Genomic DNA, 19,759 nt, shown 5'->3' on the forward strand with positions numbered 1-19,759 from the left:
TCGACACTTGCCAGCTAATATTTATTGCTGTGGGTGGCTGGCAGGTCCTCTCCCTTTACTAAGACGCATTCCGAACAGTTAGTGGGCCGAACAGCCTGAAATTGTAGGTATAACTAAACAATAGTTAATTGCCACATTGTCACCAACTTATAATGCTCCAGTTAAGTACTTATGTTGTGTATACCTGTGTGTAAAATTTCGTATGTTGCAGTACTTGTAATTAAAAGCTTCTGAACATATAGCACTCTAAATACACGTCCGTTGGGAAAATGTGCATTTTAATATCCAGGAAATCCTTTCTCACGCTGTCAACGTGGGGCAGTATCGCAATTTTTCAATTTGCATTTTCGTCTACCCATTATTATGTGCAATTCTTTCTAATGCAACTTGTTCGAGCGCTGCATAAAAAGCAAAAGTCCATTACCGCTACAATAACTACCAGTTTGGATTGGCGAACATACTAAATAGTAATTTTGATGATGTCCCATCTTTGAGTAACCCTCAAAACTGCAGAAAGTTATGGCGCGGTCATTTAAACGGCTTATTTTGTAAAATGTAAGTATGGACCATAATGCTAATACCGGTACTAAACAAAATGTATTTAGCAGGACATGCACAGGTTATTAAAATATATATCAACGTACTTCACTATAATGAGTGGGAGTTTGCGACATGTTTCTTTTGCAGAAACCGATGATGTCTGTTTTTATAATATGAAACTAATAAAACATTAAAACATATTAGAAATTCTATTTAGATCACAAATGTATTTCAACGAAATCGAGTCTATTTTTCTGGCATACACATCGTTTATACCTGACGGATAATACAAATCTTATGTCGCGGCAGGCAGCAACTAATCTTATCAAAACAGTCAATTAGAAGTTGCGGCATTCGCGCGATTGCGTCGCTATTCAAATCGTTTCTTTTCAATGCAACTAGTTGGGACTAATTTCCCAAAACAAATCCCGTCGAGATTGTGCATTTCGCGCGGCTGCTTGCAGGGGGACAAAGAGCCAATGTTTGCCGAGAAGCTCTGCGACAAGTCGCCTGTTTATTTAATGCTTGTTTTAATTGCGGTAGTCGGGTGGCGAGCCGCGCGCCTGGCAGCAAAGCTAATGTTGGTGTAGCCGGCGTTGATGGCTGATAGCGGACGCGCGCTCTACCGAACGATTTGTTGACGCTCTCGAAGCCCCGCGAGGTGCGTAAAACGCCAGCCCCGCATATATACGAGTCGCGTTTGGTCCCGCTTCCATCGCCTTCATTCCGTTTGGAACGACCCAGGTGGCGGAGGTGCAGCTTGGTCTTGTAGTCGGAGTAAATATAAACTCCTTCGGGGTTGATTATCAAGTCATAGTCAGTATGTTATTACAAGGATACTTTAACGAAGATTGCGAATGATTTTTTGTCTTGTCGAAAGTAAGATATGTCAGTGTAGAATGAAAACGAGTTATTATTGAACATGTAGAAACCAGGACATATAACAAACTTGAGTATAGAAATTCGACAAAACATTTTTAAACAACTAAATGTTTTTTTGCAATATTTTTAGAAAATAGCGATAAAAGGAAAAGGTATAAGGCAAGAGAAAAAACACTCTTTTGCTGTCATTTTGCTCGTCGTTAAACCCAACGAGCAGTTGACTATCAATATTGAATAGATAGTCTCCATTCGACCGTTAAAGTTTACTGCCATACATCGCTAAGCGACGTGCAACGAGGAAAACTATTTCTACGATCGCCTCCTTTAGCACAAGATTACGACGAACAACGGATATGGTCGGAAACCTCAGTCACTTACTGCTTCTGCTACTTGGCATTTACATGTTACGTGAGTGCATTGATTTTATTGAAAGCGATTATTTGGATGTATTCTGCGCTGATTGCAGAGTAAAGCTTTTTTTTTACGTAAAAATATTATACCTACAAATGGCAATGGACATAGATTAGTGACTAAATGTGTTTACCGCATATGTTGATTTGACAATAGACAATTCGCGGTCTTGCACGCGATCCCGTTAGCATATCAACATCGCCTAATGGCGCAAAACCTACTGACAGCAAATCTACTCGCAAAGTAGATTATAAGCCCACTTGTTCGGGTTAAGCTTGTGGATTGCGCACACGTTTTGGGTAGGGTAGCGTTCGGCGTTGACGATGTGGCGGTCTCCTGTTTCAAGTGGCGTCTTAGGCGGCGGCTCGGTTGAAACCGCTAGCCCGAGGAGTGATGTAGTTGTGGGAAACATTATGCGTGCCAGCACAAGTGGATGTGGTTTGACTGAATTTATTTCTCTGAACTTCGCTAACCACTGAAAATCGATAAACCAACCAACATTTAACTATGTTCGTTTTGCAAGGTAAAATATATTTTAAAGAAACATTCAAAGTAAAGAATATATATTATTAAAAATACCAAAAAGTGGTGCTGCTTTTATTGGCTAAAACAAGTTTTGAAGCCCTGTCATGTTTTTCTTGCATTTATTTTGTTTCAAAGTTCCCCTTACAAGTCCCTCGCAGGTTTAGCATACATGTCTATGAGCGCTAAGAACGGTAAATATTGTTCGCCAGAAAACGCACTGTGTGACGTAATTGTATTGGGTCATCCGTGCCGGGTGCGAGGCCGACCCCGGTTGAAATGTCTTAAAACAACCCCGGGACAGATGGGCATAGCGCATTGACAAATGATTCCACGCTGCTGATTTTCCAAAAACAGGTGCCGACTTGGAAATAATGCAGTTGTGTTTCAAACAATGCTGTCTATTTACCTCGACTTGTCTGTGATGGATAACGCGGGGAGTGATAAGCGAAGCCCAGGGTTGGTATTTGTATTAGCCGATGTATCGCGGGGTGAGGGTTGATATTCAAATATTTGCTCCGATGTGTCTTCGTCGACTTGTCGAGGAAGTGGCTGCTGTTTGCGAGCAACATGTCCGATTGGCGCCGACATATTTTTATATTTCCCTGTATGATCGTGGAACGAGTACGTGATTATTCACCAAAAACCATGACCCCACAAACTCGGTGTCAGTACATCTATAAATCTTTTCAGCCTTCGAGATGTAGTTTTATTCATAGCACTGATAATGGTACCTCCAATAAAAATAAAAAGCATAGTTTGCCTTTCGAAGGTGTCGCCATCGATATCCTTGCCAAACATTGGGTAGAAAGTTTAGTTCACCATTCTCATTTGTTCGAGTTATTTTTGTCATATTTTAAAACTTTGCTATGTTTCAAATTAAAATGCTACCAAATTTGGTCACAAAGATTAAAGCATTCTCAAGTCACTGAGAAAGCATTGCAGCACGCCCAAGCGCTGAGAAGCGATCTGATGCTGAGATTTTATCGCGTGCGTTTGGCGGTCAAATGTCTCACGATGGCGCGCTACAATGCAATATGTTTGACCTTATCGCCAATGATCTCTTTTAACCTCCTACGTTCGTCGAATATTTCCGATTCGCTCCTTAAGGTTTTCGAGACAAGAACTCGTTAAGTGGTAAATATCGTGTTAGGATTATGCGGGGTTATTTTGCTTAAAATCAAACGGTGCGCTGACCAGTAACAAACTTCGGCGTTGGAGGAACTTCTCTTTTTGTTTCACTTATTTATCGACTTCATAAATTAACAACAACATCGCCTCGTCTTATACTTAAATTTATACTAATTTATGAATTTGTTAACTGTAATCCTGATTGATTAATGGTTGTTTTAACTCGTAGCACTCTGCGGTATTGCTAACTAAATGCTCGTAGAGGTGACATCGAACACACTCTTTCTACTTATTCGCCTGTCAAACGCAAAACCTTGGTATAACGCAACATGTTTCACCTAATTACCGCGCGATAAGATAACGCTAAGCTTTGCTCGTCACTTACGCATTGCGCTGTACCAAATAGTTGAAATGTTTTTATCGGCAAATTCCGCCGCAAACCCCCAAGCACAACAGAGATGCCGCAAACCCCCAAGCACAACAGAGATGCCGCGGGTGTCAGCATAAATAATAGGGAAAGGAGGCAAGCCCTTATCTGTGCAAAAATCAACAACCGCTTAAGCTAAGCCATTTCAACTTTTTCTGTGCGTAGCAGGAATCAGGTTTTCACTCGGCGTGATTCGTGTTCTTGTCTTTTGTAAGCGCTGATAAACGACGGCACGCGTTTATACTTCACACATTGTTGGTTCAGTTTAGGATAAACTCCACTGAGCAGAAATGCCTGTGTTAAAAGTTGGAAAGGCGACGGCAAAGCTTTCCAGGTGTACGTCAAACCATAATTCGGCGTTTTTCGATTTCTGACCGTGTTCCAACCCTATCGCATTTTACGTCAACCAGTCGTCAGCATGCTGACGTTATCAATCTTTGGCCCATCGCGATTTAATGTTAGGCAAATCGAGATTTACCACGTTAAGTCGGGGTGGTCTTACCGCAGTTTCTCGTAGACTTCTACAGTAAAGAAAATCTAAAAAAGCATTGCGCGAGGCCTGCAAATTTGTAAGTGAAAAATTTACTTATCAAGATAAACCCGATTGCTGTACGTCGACACGTCGGGCATCGTAAACAACGGAACGTACTAGATTGTTATAGTCGCCAGTTGAGCAAAAGCTGTTGGATGATAATGGGGTATATAGCTAAAGGTATTGGGTCTGTATAGAAAGAGTCGTTTTGGGCGAACTGCAGCGGTGAAGGAGGTCATGCAGCTCGCTTGCCAGAGTAAACACCGAGCCACACCTGCCACTTTTCCAACATTTTTTAAGGACACTAATTGTGGTTACAACAAAAACTTTGGATGAAGTTGAGCATTATCACTTAGCACCGTTTCAATTGTTTGGCGTCCTTGCATGACACGTTCTGTCATGAGTCGACCAAAAAGCTTGGATAAGTATTGCGCAGAAATTCGTCGTTTCTTGTGTGTTCACCTGAAGGAGCATAACTACTTGACACCACCTTAGTTGTTTAGATAGGACTTTTTAAAGCCACATAGAAGGGTCCTTCAACCGTAAGTGTCGTGGGACGCTAGGATTATCGACCAGATGCTCCATAAGACCATTTGTACACAGAGGACTCTGGTGGTTATTTGTTCTTGCCGTTAATTGAATGTTTTGTAATGCGGCCGTGCAGCACGCTGCGTATTATGCGATTAGGTCTTTAGATTATATAAGATTGGTTTGCTGTGGACACGACTTTAATTGGCTTCTTGCGATGCAGGTGATAATTAAAACCTATACTTCTGTATTTGCGCGACTTGCGTCTTCATTTTGCCTCAAAAACTTGCCGGGAGTGCAATGATTTTATTGTACGCCGAACATTGATATATAGTAGCATAATATGGCAAAATTAATATACTTTTTCTTACAGATTCAACACATGCCGTTTCTGACCCCCTACGCAATCTTCCTGGTCTTGGACTTGCAGCGTTGGCCCCAGACAGCCAGTAAGTATTTTAGCAAGGATATGATTAAACTTCAACTGTTGGAAGATTGGTAGGCGCGTCATGTACAGACTCCCGTTACGTTCTCATGGCTTGTGCATTAATTCGCAGAATAGTTGGCGAATAGCATTTAAACCTTTCGTCATTCCGACACGATCGCCGAGCATTCTCGAGTGTTGTCCGTGTTTTGCTTGGCCACTAATTCTCCCCCGCGCGCGTATTTCCCAGCGCTAATTCGCACTTTTCAATAGCATAATGAACGCGACGAGTTGACCTCTTCAAATCCACTCGCGACAATTGGGCATGTAGACCAGTAAATGGAACTGGTGCCCGCAGATCGCCTAATGTTCGGGTTTGCCGGGCAATGTACGCTCGTGTGTCGGACTTTCCTTGCGCCTACTGTCCCTGCACCATCCGCCACTTGACGTGTTTGTGGGCGCTTGCGAGCGTAATACCCGAAAGGATTGTCCTGACAAGCAGCAATTAGCGCCTTAACTACTTCCTACGGCCGGGCTGTTCCGCAAACACACAAAATGTTGGAAAAGGGGATTGTATTAAGTTCTGACACACTGTAGCAAGTTGGAATTGTATGGTAATTTGTAGTTTGGGGTTACAATATTCTATAAAGGACATTTACTACGTCGTTGTAAATTTCAAAAATATTAATTTTCTTTCGTGCGATTGAATAGAGTTTCGCTTATGCTAGCTCTTCCAAAATTTTCGCACGAACTTGCTGATTTTTCTTCGGCGACCTCTTCGCACGTTTTGACTGCAACTTCAACGCTTGCTAACCACCCAATTAGCATTTGGTTTCAAGTGTTTAATTTCGTGTGACTGACTATCACTCTGTAATATGGCAGCCCGCCGCCCCGCCCCATAAAGGTAATACGCGTGTGTTAAACACGATATCCCGTTTTTAAGGCAACCATTGTAACCGCCGACGGTGTGATTGCGAGTGGCAAAGCATGACCACCGTCCCGGGGATTGTATTTATGTGAAGCGCCATGTTCCGTGGAAGCGTTGCCTTACTAACAATTTGGCTGGATATTGCTATAAGGCATTATTTAGCTTATCGTTTGCACTATTACATTTAATTAATATAAAAGAAACTAGTTTCTAAACTTGTGTATTACAAAAGTTTGCAAGGGTTAAATTCACGATATTAAACAAACAACTGGGTTGACAATAAAAAAAATATTAGGAAATGATTAGCATTTTGTTTAACACTTTTGTTTCGTTTTGTCATTGCGCTGATTCCTGTTAGTCTATGCCACTGACAAGAGTTTAATTAAACCAGAATCGGACATATGGCGTACCACAATAATTATGTTGCTATAGCAAGTAAAATGCCAACTCCGGAATGAGTGCACACAAGGTTTATTTTCATTGGCTCTAGCGCATCGCCAACGTTTCGCGCCTCACCTGATAAACACAAAGGGGTCGGTATACGGCCTGATTAAAGGCCTGTTTTCATTGCCAAATGGCTCTTTGTGTTTGCAGGATTCTTGACAACGAAGGAATGGAGAAGGACAAATCAGCAGGTACAGAAATCCATGTGTTTTATTTTTTTCTACTGAGGCCCCAATTTCCTGACCGCTAATCGTTAGTGACATGTTGCTCGTGACTTGTACCGTTTAACCTGACCGGTCGAGCTTTGACGCAAACGCCAGTAATTAGGGAGACGGACACTTCACTTTCTTCACTGACCTGACGCTCGAACAGCGTCGTTTCGTTTTCCTTTGGCGGCGCCGTTTTGGGGCGCAGTTGGGTTTGAGGTAGCAATAAACCAAGGTTGCGAGCCACCTTGTAATTTTTAAGCGTGCCATCAGCGGAGAAATTCACTTTCATGATTTGCTTTACTTGACAACGTGACGTTTGAAAGTGCGCTTTTATCACGATGCGCGCCTTTGTGAAATGTGTCTTAATTTACGACGCGTCATCAATGTGTAGTAACGTGAGGCAATGACGGTAATGATGAGCAAAGTGCGCTTATACATACGCCGCCCCACATTTCGTACTCCCGTATTGACGACTTACCGTGTGCCTGAGAAACATCGATTCTTTATGGTAGAGTGTCGTCAATCGTCACTCTTTGATTAAGTTCTATAAGTGTGGGGCGATGACTATTGCCTTTCCGCCCGGTAAGGTTTCAATGACATATCGCGGATGCCCATCTGAGGTAGACAAATAGCAACGCCTGGCACCCTGGTTATGTTTTTGCATATCGCTAAGACCACAAAAATAGTTTGTCGTATTTTTGGAAAAATGACGCTTTTGAATATACCTCCGTAGCAACCATGAACCAGAACTTGTACTGGCAAAAATGTTCATAAACATCGCCCTTTAAGTAGGCTACAATAAGCACTAGGATTGCGACCATAACACGACTCTAAGCGTAGTGATCATTGCCATTGGACAATCAGTTCCTTTTTCATTTTCGACGGCCTAGCATTATAGTAAAATAGTTTGTAAAGCGCATCGTTCACTGCTTTGCAAGGTCAGCTGGTCCCACATTAATCTCCTTGCCCCATTTTAAATGTTTACCTTTTTGTGGGCTGTCAATGATTGGATTATAATCCTACCCGGATGACCTTGGTAGTAAAACGCCAAGAGGTTGATTTAAAATGACGCCACTCGACCTACGTGCTTCCGTCGAACTTTAAACTCCACCGTAAATATTTTATTTAATCCCCGCCTGTCTCCTACTCTGAAGAACCTTAAACCGCAAAAGAAGCGAGAAAAACAACTCCAAAGCCCTTTGTGGTACAACACAGGAAGTAGTTTCAAACAATCTCAATTTCCTTCACTTTTACTGTTTTTTTTTTTCAAAAAGGAATGACGGGTGCTTGCTATATACTTCTTTAGTCAGCGTTTCGCCTTTGCCTACGCCTGACAGCTTGCGGTTTAATTAAGGAGCCGGTGCGTCGATTTGTCGTTGAAAAAGTTGAGTCTGACGTCGTCGGGGCCTAATCCGTTTTTTCAAGTACGTAACCGTGGCAAAGTGCTCTCACGACATGCAACTTTTGCTCACAATATTATAAAACGACGGTCGACAAAATTGTTTGTAAATTTCATGCTACGCTAGTTTGATTTTTTTAAGCCACTTACTTTCTGTGACGAACTGAGTAATGAGTGCTATCCGTTGTTTTATTATATTACGCTGAAACACCCTATAAATATAACCTGTGACCTGGGTGGGCCGCACTCAAAGCGTATATTTATTTAAAGCACACGCCATCACATTTTTAGTTGACGTCACTAAAACTTGCTTTCAACTGGAAAAGTTTGATCACAACACACCACACGCATTTCTCTAAGACAAAGAAATCTTTCTTGAGGCTCGCACTCAATGGAAAAATTTGCGCTCATGGCCAAGTGAAATAAGGCATGGTAAAACCGGCAAACTTTCGGTCAGCGAGCATCTTTATCGATTGTTTAAGGGGCATTAGATGGCGGGCATGTTGTTGCTCACACCTGGGCCTGCCGATTGCGCACCGCCAACCATGCTAATCTTAAGGGCCTGTCAACACATCAAGCAAGCGCTTGTCAGTCCAGGCAAGATTGCTTTTGGTTCGCTTCATGTCTGCTAAAGCTTCGTTTCTTCTTTGCATTTCGATAAAGAAAGATAACCAGAATAAACGCTTGGACAACTATTCGTCCAAGTTTATTTTTAAGACAAGACGTTAAATACTGATGATAAAGTCTATCATCCATCAGTTTGGGATGCTATCCAGACAGCAAGTAATTCTTTACGGCTTGATTTGACATTGAAATTTTTACAAATAATTAGGGAATTTCAGTAAGATAACACAGATTTAAGCTAGGCATTTGTCACTTATAGTTTCTTTTTATAAAACTTACACCTATCTGCATTCCACCTAGTTAACCAATGTTGTTTCCTGCTCGGTCAACTCTTGTAAATATTTACGCACTTTGTAAACATAAAGTTAATATTGACAGTACTTTACAGCTTTGTTATTTTTGTTTTAGGACGTAAAGTATTTCTTCGTCTGAGTGCAGACCTTCAAAACCAGAGTGCCTTTTCAGGCGACAAAGTGCAGTTCAAATGCAAAGTCGTTGGTTGGCCCAAAAAGAAAATTGTTTACACCTGGTGAGTAGGAAAGCCTATTATTTTTTCTAATAGCATGATGATTCGTCGCTTTTATCGTTTTTTTTTTAGTAAAAATGAAGCGAATAAAAAAATAAACTGCCAGTTGATACTATAGCATCGACTCCCGTTATTGCATTTTACAAGCAATTAATTTTTTTATTCATTGCCTTTATGCTATTTGTTTAAAGTCAAACTCAAGCTGCCTTATAATCCGAATTATAATTTTGCACGACATGAGTTGCTTTTGAGTGATTTTACTACGTTTGGATTAGACACAAGGATTTAAATGCTCACCCGACATTGTAAACTTTTTTTTAACGAGATTATAATACTGTGGTATTTATAATGATTTTGTAATTATTGAAAATACAATTAGACCTAAAGTTAACTTTTGATTGATGGTCGGTGGGCGGCTGCAATTTCAAGGTTGAGTTCCTTTAAATGCACTAAAAAAATTCAGTATCCAGTAACGCACTTTACAGCTACGATGTAGCCCAGCCCTTCTTGTTGACATTTCCTTGCAAATATTTGGTTGATGCCTTCTGTACAAAAAGCGCCACAGCGACGGTTCATTAGCATTTGGCCAACAACTGTCTTAGCACGCTTTTAATTTGCCACGCACGACAACGTAAACACAAGGCAGCTGTAACGAGCATTTCCCACGCTCTACGGACTTTTGCTGTCGCAAACCGCATTTGTGCTTTGCTCACATTGTCCGAAGCCCCTCCCAGGAATTCGCAGATAAATTACGAATGGCAAATGAGCATTTGAAGCTCAGAACGAACGACTTTGTTTATTTAACAGTCTTCGATGTTGTTTTGGCTAGGGTGGGTTTGGAAATTTTCAATAACAAATAATGAAACTCTGCTTCCCCCGAGACTTAATTTCCCCCTTGACATTTTTGCAATCGAATTAAGGTGTTTGGCAGTGGCAACCCTCATTGCTGATGGTTGCTCTGATGTCCTGTTACCCACCAATATACACACCTTTGCTTTGACATTTTACACTAAAATCTCATTGAAGTTAAAATGGCTTTAAATATAGTGTATTTGATAAAAAAATGACAATTCGCTGATGAAATTTACGTTTCATCCTGGCCAGTTTACGTCTACACTAAAATATTTTAAAAGTTCCTTACAGTTAGAATTAGGGTCCTGCGAATATTTGAAAGTAAAATAGCTCGCAGCTCTGTGAGATCCGCGTTTTAAGCATCAAAGTGCTCACCGGGGCGCTTCGCCTCTTTTCATTTCCCGCGGAAACTGGCCCTTTACTTGTGCAGGGTAAGGTTTATAGAAGCTCAGCTGTAAGAATTTCAAAGTGCCGCGATGGCTAGTGGGGATCAAGGGGAGTCAGCGGTTGCGTTGACCCCTGATGTGATTGTTGGCCTCGGCCACTTTCTTCACGCTGGTTTAGGGTTAGTTCCGGTAGCAGTATGAGCTTGCGAATTATATTCCTAACCAAGTATGACGTAATGACTCGAGAAACTTTCGTGTTCAACCTTTCTTTGTTTTTTGTTACAATCTAAAAATGCAATGTTTCACCTCTAGTATACTTGTCAATTTCCATTTTAGGTTTTATCTGTTTTGACAGTTGCGTCTGTTCATAATGGGGATAATTCCTTCCGAATTCTATTCTTACCGTTTGAATCTCTCCATCAGCCTTAAGCCAACTATGCGTTTAACGCGATTTGGGGGTTTGAACTATTTTGAAATTACGTATTGCTTCTAAATTTAGAATTCGGTTATTTCGATTTGATTTAAACTTACAGTATGCAATTTCTAGTGTTTTCATTGTAGCTCTCTAGCACGGTTGGTGTCTTGAAAGTGTGTATCCACACTACTTTAAAAAAATACATTTTAAAATGGATTTTTGACCGACAACAATGCATAATCATATATTTTGTTTAGGTATAAAGACGACCAGCCTATTGACGATTCACAAGATCCACATCGCATAAGCATCGCGACCAAGACGTGGGGATCAAGACTTCGCATCAAGAACCTTTTAACTTTGGATACCGGAATTTATAGATGCGAGGCGTCTAACCAGTGGCGAAGAGTACAGACTTCAGCTCACTTATCTGTCTCTTTCCGTAAGAATACTATTAATTTCAGTGAACATTTATTATCCACTTATATTCATTACCTTCTGGACATTTTTGTATAAAGTGTAAACCAACGTGGCACCAGATTCTAGAATTTACTCTGCTAAAAATTAGGGCATTTTGGTTACACCACATTATGTGTATTTTCCTTTATAGAAGGAAATGACTTACATCTATAGTTTGTTGTTTGTTGAATTGCGTATCAGACTATGCATTTTTGGTTCACAGCCGCGGGGAGCGGGTTGTACAGCTGCTTATACCGGTTAGCTAATCTGCTTAGACTTCCAATGCGAATTCTAATTTCTGGAGCGCAAACATTTAGCGCGCCCGCCCGCCGCCAAATAATTATCGCCCCCTGCCCTTTTTGTTGTTGTCAAGTAATCCGCTTTGTTTTTCCCTGTGTCGCCCTCGCGTTGGTTGGGATTGCGGTAAAATGTTGGTAACAGCACAGTATTTCAATAACAATTTTTATTATCTATTTCAGGTTTGCCACCGACATGGAATGAGGAAAATACAATGTAAGTTATTTGATTATAGAAAACGACAAATATTGTTGATATAAGTTTTATGTTTTTTTTTTAATTATGTAGATATTCTGCATAAATATATGTTTTTTATTGCAGAGTTCTACCTCCAGGCCGGTGTGAACCCTACAAAGGTTTTGTGTGTGCCGAATACCTCAAGGGAACCAATATTTACATATATCCATTCGGAAAGCAACACGACATGAATCTCAAAATTAAACAAGCTTTGAGAATGTTTTGTAAGTTGAGCTAAATAGCCTATACTCACTTTTACATTTTTTAATATTTGTTACATTAATAACATGTTGTTTTCTCGGTCTTTTTAGCTACCCCAACTATCTCAAAGCGTTGCCAGCGCTACCTTCTTCCGGCTCTTTGTCATGTGGCATTCCCGCCCTGTAACGTCTCAGCTGGGGGTAACCCTCAGAAAGGAGATGTGTTATGTCGGGAAGACTGTCAGATCCTTAAGAGCGATGTGTGTCATCAAGAGTACCAGAGCCACGACGAAACTGTCAGAGTAAGTTCATTGTCGGTAATGTGCAAACAAAACTGCAAAAATTGCAAACGAAAAAGTAATTTTACTGAAGCTTGAAGGGAACAAGATAATGGGGAAGGAACTACAACAATTTGAGTAGACGGGGTGCAATTAAACAAATATCAAGTTTTAGAGAATTTCATAAGCTTCAGTGTGTTTTCATCACTTTATGAGTTTACAGCTAGCAAAAATAGCAACAGCTTTAAGGCGGTTGCCCTGAACCACAATCCGACTCCGGCACATAATCCGCCCATGTTAAGCTGGGATTATCTGGGCCGCGAAATATATACAATGTAAAAACGGCGGAGCTTAGGGTGAATAATAAAAACAACTGGCGTGAACTCTGCAGCTTAGAAATATTACAAACCAGTAACACCAAACTTAATTTTTTCGAGGCCCAATTGGGACCGATATTAATAGTAAAAAATGTACATCCTTAATTTGTTTTATCGTTTTTTCAGGCTCTTTTTACATCGCAATGTTCCGAATTGCCGTCTCATAAGGACTCCGAATGTATACAAATCGGCCTCTCTTCCAGCAAGAAATCGCCTAAGCTAGGTTGTTACGATGGAAATGGGGCCGGCTACAGAGGACCGACAAACGTTGCCAAATCGGGAAATATCTGTAAAGTTTGGCCAAAATACCTTGCGGCCCAAGTAAGTGGCCATCTTTTTTGCCGTAACGCTAAAATTACCTTTAATTGAAATTTTCAAAGTGGTCGTGGAAAATGTGGTTTAGTTTATTTAAGTTCATATTTATGTTTTTATAGTACCCGGAACTATTGGGAGGTCACAACTTCTGCAGAAATCCGGGTAAAGAATTTTCACAACCTTGGTGCTATACCGATGTTCTTGGTGAAGTGAAGGAGATGTGCCAAGTAGAAAATTGTGGTAAGACTATAGTTCTGGATGTAAGCGATTTATCAGGCATATATTTGGTTTAAAAATTCTTATTTAAAAAACTTATACATTAAATATCGAAACGTATTTTATGCAATCGAATGCACAATGGCTATGTTGTTTCATTTGGTAATTTTGCAGATGGTTCTGATGTCGTTGAATCCAATACATTCCTTATAGCTGGTTGTGTAGGAGCAGCCGTGCTTTTGGTAGTCTTTGGGTTTCTGATCTGCGTTTGCAAGCGGCACAAAAGAACAACGAACTTGACTGAAAAAGTACAACCGCCACTGATCGAAGCAGAAAGGATTCAAATCTCGCGCAAGGTCCCTAACGTCGTTATATGGCACTTTTGCTACCAGTATATTGTAATAAACAACAGCAAACATAGTGTGACTTTAGTTTATCTTATATTTCAAATCGCGGCAACTAAATTGTCTATTTGTTTGCAACAGGTGAAAGTACCTGAACTGAGCCCATCATCTCTGCATTTGCTTGTCGAAATTGGCAACAGTGATTTCGGCAAGGCCTTCAAAGCTCAGGTTCTCAACGACGCACGATTTGATCAAGGATATCCGGTAAGTAAGCCCACGCGCACTATTATAGGTTTAACGAAAGGTTGGATAGATTTAAATTGTCAATATTTATCCGTACAAAGCCGTGTCACCGTTTCTTATAACTTTGCAACTAACAGCACCTAATCTATAGAATGCTTACGGTTTAACAATGACTGATTAATTAAAATAGAGACGTTATTTGTAAGGTTTTTATTTTTTATTTAACAAAGTGGCTAAAATTATTTTTTTCCCTGGAAAAGTGACTAATACTAAATACGTACCATTTCTGTTTGACTGCAGTTTAAAATAGGCCGGAAAAGGTACAATCGTAAACATCCAAAAACAAACATTTTTTATCCAAAGAGAACCACATTCCATATAATGTAGCCACTCGAAAGTAAATTGAAACTAGTGACGTTAAAAGTCGGTTGATCAGCATACGGGAAACGCCAAGCCCCTAAAAAACTAAACACAACCCAGATAATGAAGTTAGCAAACGTTTCGCTCCTTTCCTGGAAACTTTAGTCCTTTAATTATGTGCATAATTCACTAATAGGTTTCACGCCAGGAATCTTGTGCCCAATTTTAAGGGAACGGTCGAGTAAACTTGATGTTCACGTCCGCAAAACTAGAATAGCAAACAACCTTTAAAATGTCAGGGCGGCCGGAACAGACAAATAAGTTGAAACGCTAAATACTTTTGCGGGCATTTTAACAAACCTTGTGTGTTCTTGTGACGCAATATTATTTACGGCAATTTTATGCTCCATCATAAGAGTGTCAAATCGATTACCGTTCGCACGAGCAAAGCCTTCCCCTCAGTGACCCGAGGTCACCTATAGCCAGAACCATCATAAACTGCAAACGAAAACTATAACTGAACTCTTTGACTATTTTATTATATAGCTTAGAAGTGACACGTAAGTAAGTGAATATTTAAACTTTGTAAAAATATTGAGTTGCTCGTATTTTATAAAAAAAGTCACATGTTATTAATTGCTAGTATTCTTGATGTGACGCACGAGACTAATTAGTTTTCCGTGACGGGGGCATTCGCCAAAAAATAAGACAGTTGCGGTGAAAACCAGACGGCTTAAAAAGGAGGTGTCAATATAAGCGTGAGCTTGGGTAGTTTTGGGCAGCGTCAAACGCGCATACCTGAATCGTTTGTTAATAAACCAACGAGATCGGCATCACGATCTCGCTCTTATCGTTCGATCGATCGCTGCTCAGATCGTTGATAAGATCGATCAACGACAAACACCCAGTCGACCATAAGTTTAATACACTCAAAGATATAGACGAAAATTAAAATAAGTTTTTACAACAAGGCGATCGTGGCATCAGAAGTTCTTAATCCGTTGCGCTTGGCTTTTTATAGCGCTTATCTTTGCATCGAACTTTTTACTTTTTTATGTGATTGTTTGCGCCATCGCCGCTTCATAAAAAAAATTCTTTAACTTTAGAGAAAAGAAGCCCGAAAAAAGCCCTATTCTTCCACTTTACAGAGAAATCCCTTGTTTATACAATGATTAATGTAATAACATAAACAATAAGCATCTTTGCATAATTCGCAGGTGGTAGTTAAAATGCTGGATTCTCAGCACAGCACTGAACAACTTGAATTCTTCATGCGTGAAATTGACGTTCTCGCCAGCCTGGAGCACCAAAATATCTTAAGCCTAAAGGTGGGTACTGGGTTGCAAGTATAGCTGATAAGGTTCGTTTGTAAGGACATGTCACCCTGAACTTTGTAGATTCGAACAGATGGCTCACAGTTTAAATTTTCTTGGATTCGGTTTACCTGCAACTCGTATTTTGTATCAACCTCGTTTTGAACAATCTAATTTTTTTCTACGACTACCATAGATGAAATTAGGGCCATGGTGAATTTTTTTTTTGGTTTGATGTTGTTCTATTGGAACATACTTTATCCACGTGTTGTTTCTTGCTTTCTGAGTGACACAATGGAAATTATTTGTCTCAGTTTTCTGACGTCAATGCGACAGCGTCCGGCCAGAAAGCGAGGAGCAGCTGTTTCCGTGTTTAGGTCGCGTCTGTCACATTTGATAGATGTGCGCCACGGTTGACATTGCTAATCGCAGCTAAACGCGCGTATAATCTTTGCCTGTTGTCGTCGTTGCGGTGGTTAATTACTGGAAAGTTGGCCCAATGAGCTTATCGTCTGTACTCACAACAAATATCTTCCTGTGGCTGTTGTAACTCACATCACGCGCCCTAATCAATTGAAAGTAATACGAAACCAAATTGCTTTTAAAGCCTGAAATGTTGTCAAAACACCGTCTTACACACAAATTCACACACACCTACAAAGTACAAATTACAATTTGTGTATTAAGTATTCACTTCTTGCATTATGATTCCAGGCGGTAGTGTTGCAGCCAAACTTTTACTGCATGGTGTTTGAGAACCCAGAGGTTATCGATCTCCACCAATATCTGATCGCTCGGTCTCCCGCATCCGACATCGGCAATACCAACAGCGATCTACCTGATTTTGAGCTCTCAGACGTCGCTGTTCAGGTATGTCAACAGTACTACCGAGACAAATTGCGCAAATTCTACTGGTCTCAATAATAATCTAAAAAAACAAATTGAGTAGAGTAGAAACACATAAACAATATCGCCAATGTACGTGCGTAAGCAGGCGTACGGTAGACAAATTGTAATTTGCCTGTGATACACTTCAATCCATAATTAAGACAAGTGCCGGGAAGGCAGAAGCTGTTAATTGACCCAACTTCGTCCTTATTTGTGGCCAGGACCGCCACCAGGTGAAATCGCCTCCTGACACAACATCTCCTTTGCATTTCAGATTGCCTCGGGCCTGGAATACCTGGCCAGCCATGGTTTTGTGCACAGAGACGTTGCCGCACGAAACATTTCCCTCTGCCCCGATATGAGCGCCAAAATCAACTTGCATGGTGTTGTTAGGGATGCTTACGCATCAAACTACTACCGACATTCTCCGAGCGGACCATGTTTTCCTCTGAGGTATGTAAAATGTATATTATTTACAGTGATAGATGTATACAAACCCGGCATACAAGTATATTTGCGAACGTTATATGCCGATATAGCCAATCTAACGCGCTTGTTTCGTCAGATGGATGTCACCTGACTCGATCCGTGCTTGGAAGTTTCTGGAGAAAGCTGATGTCTATTCCTTTGCTATCCTCTTGTGGGAGTTATTCACCTTCGCCTCTCAGCCTTACTGTGGCTACAGCAGTCATGAGGTTGGAAAGTGTTTTATAGTTGAAATTTTTGCGAATTGTGAATAATAGGGCAACTAATTTATCAAATCAATCGATTGAACAACATTTTAACGTCATATTTTGTTTTAGGTGCTTGAAATGATTACCTGTGGTCAGCTTTTGACCTGCCCAGATCAGTGTCCGGCCAAAGTTTACTCGCTGATGCACGAATGTTGGGCTGCTCAACCATCTCAAAGGCCCTCATTTAAGGTTAAACATATAGCTTTTTTGTTACAATTCTACTAGGCCCAGAGACAACATAACAACACTTTCCCTTAAATATAAATTACCCCAGTATATAAACGCTTTCTGTGCATATTTGACAAATCTGTATTTTCAGGAGATTGTTATGCGCTTAATGAACTGGTGCCAAGATGAACCATCACTAACAACCGACCAGATTCAAATAATCAGGTACGTTTTCCAAAAACAACTGGCTGCATTTGTAAAACTGAACATATAGTTAGTTTTTGTGGTTACCTTATTGCTTAATTCCAATTTGCCGAGTTATTAACTTGTTAAGGAGGCAAACTCTAAATTTACCTATACATGTGTTAGCTATTGGTTTACTATTTTTTATATTACCTAGTAAATATCCAAATAATCCAAACCGTTGTTGTTACTTACAGTGATGTTGAACAAAACAGCGTAGTATCTATTCCTCCCCCCGAATACTCGACACTGGTTGCATCCGGTCATCCATCGTGGCTCCCATCAACTGCATCAGAGAGATCCTTTGCTTCATCTAGTGCACCCAGGGTCCAACGCACATCTCGAGCTGATTTCATCACCAGCCAGCATCGATTTGACAATCAATACCATCCTGTATGTGGATATGGCTCACAAGCTCCTTCTCAAACTACCGAAATAACAAGCATCGTATCGGTCTCCTGCGATTCAGGTCTTCCAAACGAAGGTGTTTCCGGACAGACTGAAAACCAACCGCTTTGCAGCGAGGATGACTCACAACAAAGACACACCGGTAACGATGAGAGCCAAACGACTTGAACGCTTTTACAAAAGTCGTGTGACGTCATAAAGACAGGTTTTATGGTGTTTTTGAAAACAACAATAAACGAAGACAGGCCAAGAGGAGCAGATAATTGACTGTATGGTGATACGAATTGACGTGAGACATTGCAAGATTTGTTTATTTTGCATTAAGTGCATTCTTCAATATAAAGCGACTGGCCCAAATAAAAAAACGCATTTATTAGTTAAAACATTTTTGACTATTCCTCCAAATAGTAAAACAATGGTTGATATATTTAGCTGGTATCATTTGGACCATTGTTTTACATGGTAGAATATGGAGTAATTTTTTCGTCAAACTTTGAAATCATTGAAAGGTTGCAATCAAGTACTTTGAAACGTTAAACAACATCTCCAGTTCGCAAACTTGGTCGATTGATGTCATAAACGTGGTTTTTGCTTTTTGTTAAATTTGACCTATTTATTTGCGAATCTAGTAAGAATTGGCGTTTTAATATATTGTATTAGGCTTCTGTAAAAATTGATATTACCAATTATAAAAAAATTAAAATATATGATGTTCTAAGTAGAAATATCTAGCAGCGTGTATACGTAATGAATATTTATATCATTTGCGTCTACACTGCAGTCATTTCGTCTTGTATCTTAAAACCTTTTTGCTTTTATTTGTGTTCTGCTAAACCTGTTGTGCGAATTTTTAGCTCTTCACTTTCTACTTTTACAGTACAACCCATGTGCGAATTTTATGCGACATTTAATGTATTTTCTATTGAATGATTTCGCATTTTACGAAGACAATAATGGTCTGATAAACGTGTGCACAACCTATGTCGCACCCCGAACCGTCAACTCATTTTCTCCTCGTATATTTATTTGCGCGATTCGACCGCAAATCGACTGGGGTTTGTCAGGTGTAATATTGAGCGTGTCCTGCAACGTACACGCGCCTCTCCCCTATCTTGCTTCACCTTTCTACTAACCTATTACGATGTTTATGTTTCGTTATGAAGCCTTTGTGAGCGCATTTTAGTTCGATGTCTTTCTGCCGCTTTTAAAAATGTTGCCGTTGTTTGTAAATGCAGTTAAACCGACGCCCATCGATGGTCTTTTATAAATACATCACTTCGCAAAACAACAGTAACTTTATAAGCGCATACTTTAGAAATTTGCTAAAACTAACTGTAAGTTTAGGTTTCAAAGTATTGTTTTTCGTTTTCCTTATGTCAGCATACCATATGATGTCCGGGTGTTGCAAGGCAAACAGATGACTTCGTCCATTCTAAACAACGTGAACCTAAGTTATATGCACATTATTTAAGGTGGTAATCCGTTGTAATGACGAGACT

The 19,759-nt window shown here is 40.2% G+C and overlaps 1 protein-coding gene across 1 annotated transcript; it reads left to right on the top strand.

Moving 5' to 3' along the window:
* Positions 1-1,558: 1,558 nt before the first annotated feature.
* On the top strand, positions 1,559-19,536 carry LOC146164426 (inactive tyrosine-protein kinase transmembrane receptor ROR1-like). The gene is made up of 19 exons (XM_083381390.1): positions 1,559-1,830; positions 5,347-5,422; positions 6,920-6,960; positions 9,410-9,530; positions 11,438-11,622; positions 12,119-12,152; positions 12,258-12,397; positions 12,485-12,675; positions 13,155-13,349; positions 13,463-13,583; positions 13,734-13,915; positions 14,045-14,167; positions 15,724-15,834; positions 16,534-16,689; positions 16,982-17,160; positions 17,273-17,402; positions 17,511-17,630; positions 17,761-17,834; positions 18,050-19,536. The coding sequence occupies exons 1-19, from the start codon at positions 1,776-1,778 to the stop codon at positions 18,426-18,428; spliced, it is 2,613 nt and encodes an 870-aa protein (XP_083237516.1). The 5' UTR covers positions 1,559-1,775; the 3' UTR covers positions 18,429-19,536.
* The last annotated feature ends 223 nt before the right edge of the window (positions 19,537-19,759 follow it).

Source organism: Ascidiella aspersa, chromosome 2, assembly GCF_963924565.1.
Source record: "Ascidiella aspersa chromosome 2, kaAscAspe10.2, whole genome shotgun sequence".
Lineage (NCBI taxonomy): Eukaryota > Metazoa > Chordata > Ascidiacea > Phlebobranchia > Ascidiidae > Ascidiella > Ascidiella aspersa.

Coding starts and splice junctions, on each gene's coding strand:
- LOC146164426 (XM_083381390.1), top strand. CDS start 1,776: ATGGTCGGAAACCTCAGTCACTTACTGCTTCTGCTACTTGGCATTTAC. Junction 9,531..11,437: donor AAGAAAATTGTTTACACCTG/GTGAGTAGGAAA, acceptor TATTTTGTTTAG/GTATAAAGACGACCAGCCTA. Junction 13,584..13,733: donor GTGCCAAGTAGAAAATTGTG/GTAAGACTATAG, acceptor GTAATTTTGCAG/ATGGTTCTGATGTCGTTGAA.